Genomic DNA, 2,078 nt, shown 5'->3' on the forward strand with positions numbered 1-2,078 from the left:
GGCCTTGGGTTAAAACAGGAAGAATGAGAGACCCCAAAATTCCACCTGACATTCCCACTTGGCCTGGAGCTCTCATTCCCACGTATCCACTGGGAAGGAGGGAGCCTGGGCAGAGTTGCCTAAGAGTTTATGCAGTTGGATCCATTCATTTAAATGCGTTATTATTATTATTATTATTATTATTATTATTATTATTATTATTATTCCTTCTATTTGAATGTAACATAATTATGATATTATTATCATAGTTAGCATTATGATAATTAGCATTATCACCATTATCATTATTGTTACTATTATTTCTAGTATTCCTATTTATTATTATTATTCCTACTGACATTATCATCATCATCAATCAGCATTATCATGACTTTAAATCATCCTCGTCACTCTGGAGAGGGGGGCTCGTGCCGGGTCCCACGCCAGCCCCCCCTCGGGCCCGGGGCTGCTGCGGGGGGGTCCCGGCCCCAGCGAGGAGCGGGGGGACAAGGGGCGGCAGGACGGGAGTGGGGGCGGGGGGGTGAGCAGGGCATGGGCAGGGGGGATGCAGGGGATGGGCAGGGGGATGCAGGGGATGGGCAGGGGATGGGCAGGGGGATGCAGGAGATGGGCCGGGGATGGGCAGGGGATGGGCAGGGGGATGCAGGAGATGGGCAGGGGATGCGCAGGGGGGCAGGGGATGAGCAGGGGATGGGCATGCGCACAGGATGGCGCAGGATGATGCAGGAGATGGGCAGGGGATGAGCAGGGGATGGGCAGGGGGATGGGAGGAGATGTGCGCATGGCAGTGGGATGTGCGCAGGATGTGCGCGGGATGCGCGCAGGGACGCAGCGGGATGTGCGCAGGATGTGCGCGGGATGTGCGCGGGGATGCAGCGGGGCGAGCGCGGGGATGCAGCGCGATGTGAGCGCGGGTGCGGCGGGGCCGCGGCGGGCTGCGAGCGGGGGCGCGGCGGGGCGAGCGCGGAGATCCAGCGCGACGTGCGCGGGATGTGCGCGGGGATGCGGCGCGACGTGCGCGGGATGTGCGCGGGGATGCGGCGCGACGTGCGCGGGATGAGCCCGCAGATCCAGCGCGACGTGCGCGCCATGTGCGCGGGGATAGAGCGGGACGTGCGCGGGATGTGCGCGGGCTGCGCCCGAGCCGTGCCCGGCCCCGATCCCCCCGCTCCGCGCCCGCGGTACTCGCCTGGCGCAGCATCCCCGGCCCGGGGCCGCTCCCTGGGGGCCGCCGAGAGCCGGGACCGAGCGGGGCCGGCGGAGGCGGAGGAGCCCCCCGCTCCCTCCTGGATCCCTCGCAGAGGCGGCGGCCGCGGGGCCAAGGTCACCCCGCAGCGACTACAATTCCCAGGAGGCGGCGAGATGCCGGGAAAAAGCCCGGGGGGAGCGGGGCAGGACTGAGGGGTCCGCTCCAGACCCCTCCGAGCCGCCCTGCCCCAGCATTCTCCTCTTCTTCCCCATCGGAGCTGGGATGTCCCATCCCAGGGGATGGCGGCGCAGCCTTTGAGAATCCGGCACAAACAGACGCGGATCTATTTCGGGATTAAAAAAAAAAAAAAGAATTGCAGAGCGTGAGGAGAAATAAATGTCTGACGGTCGGGTTTAAAGTGCTGCGTGCTCCTTGCAGGGCTGCAGCCCCTGCGTGCGCCGCTGCACATCGCCGGGACCACCTTCCAGGACCTCCACAGTCATCAGCGGGTATTATCCTCGCTCCCTCTTAGGAAGTGGTGGGATAATCATTCCCCATTTAACGGCTGGGAAACTTGGCACAGCACACATTAAGCGATTTGCTGACAGGCACACAAGAAAATTGCGCTAGTCAAGCGTTCTCCCAATTATGCCATCCTTGGAACTGCATAATTTCCCTGCGTGATTCCAAACACGGCTCAGGCTCCCTGGGCAGGGCTTCCTCTCTGCAGAGCGTGCCGCTCGAATCCGGCAGGACCCGCCGGTGTCCCCCCCCGGGGCTCCGCGGACCCGCAGCTCCGGTGCCACCGCAGAGGTGGCCAGGACGCGCAGGTACAACCCGGGGGACACGCGGGAGCTCCGGGGAGGCGGAGGGACGCTCGGCTGCCCGG

At 62.8% G+C, this 2,078-nt stretch overlaps 1 protein-coding gene across 1 annotated transcript; it reads left to right on the forward strand.

Annotated features, from left to right (window-relative positions):
* Window positions 1-792: 792 nt before the first annotated feature.
* Window positions 793-1,607, forward strand: LOC119711777 (translation initiation factor IF-2-like). The gene has a single exon (XM_038162311.1). The coding sequence runs from the start codon at window positions 793-795 to the stop codon at window positions 1,399-1,401; it is 609 nt and encodes a 202-aa protein (XP_038018239.1). The 3' UTR covers window positions 1,402-1,607.
* The last annotated feature ends 471 nt before the right edge of the window (window positions 1,608-2,078 follow it).

Source organism: Motacilla alba, chromosome 26 (genome assembly GCF_015832195.1).
Source record: "Motacilla alba alba isolate MOTALB_02 chromosome 26, Motacilla_alba_V1.0_pri, whole genome shotgun sequence".
NCBI classification, from domain to species: Eukaryota; Metazoa; Chordata; class Aves; order Passeriformes; family Motacillidae; genus Motacilla; species Motacilla alba.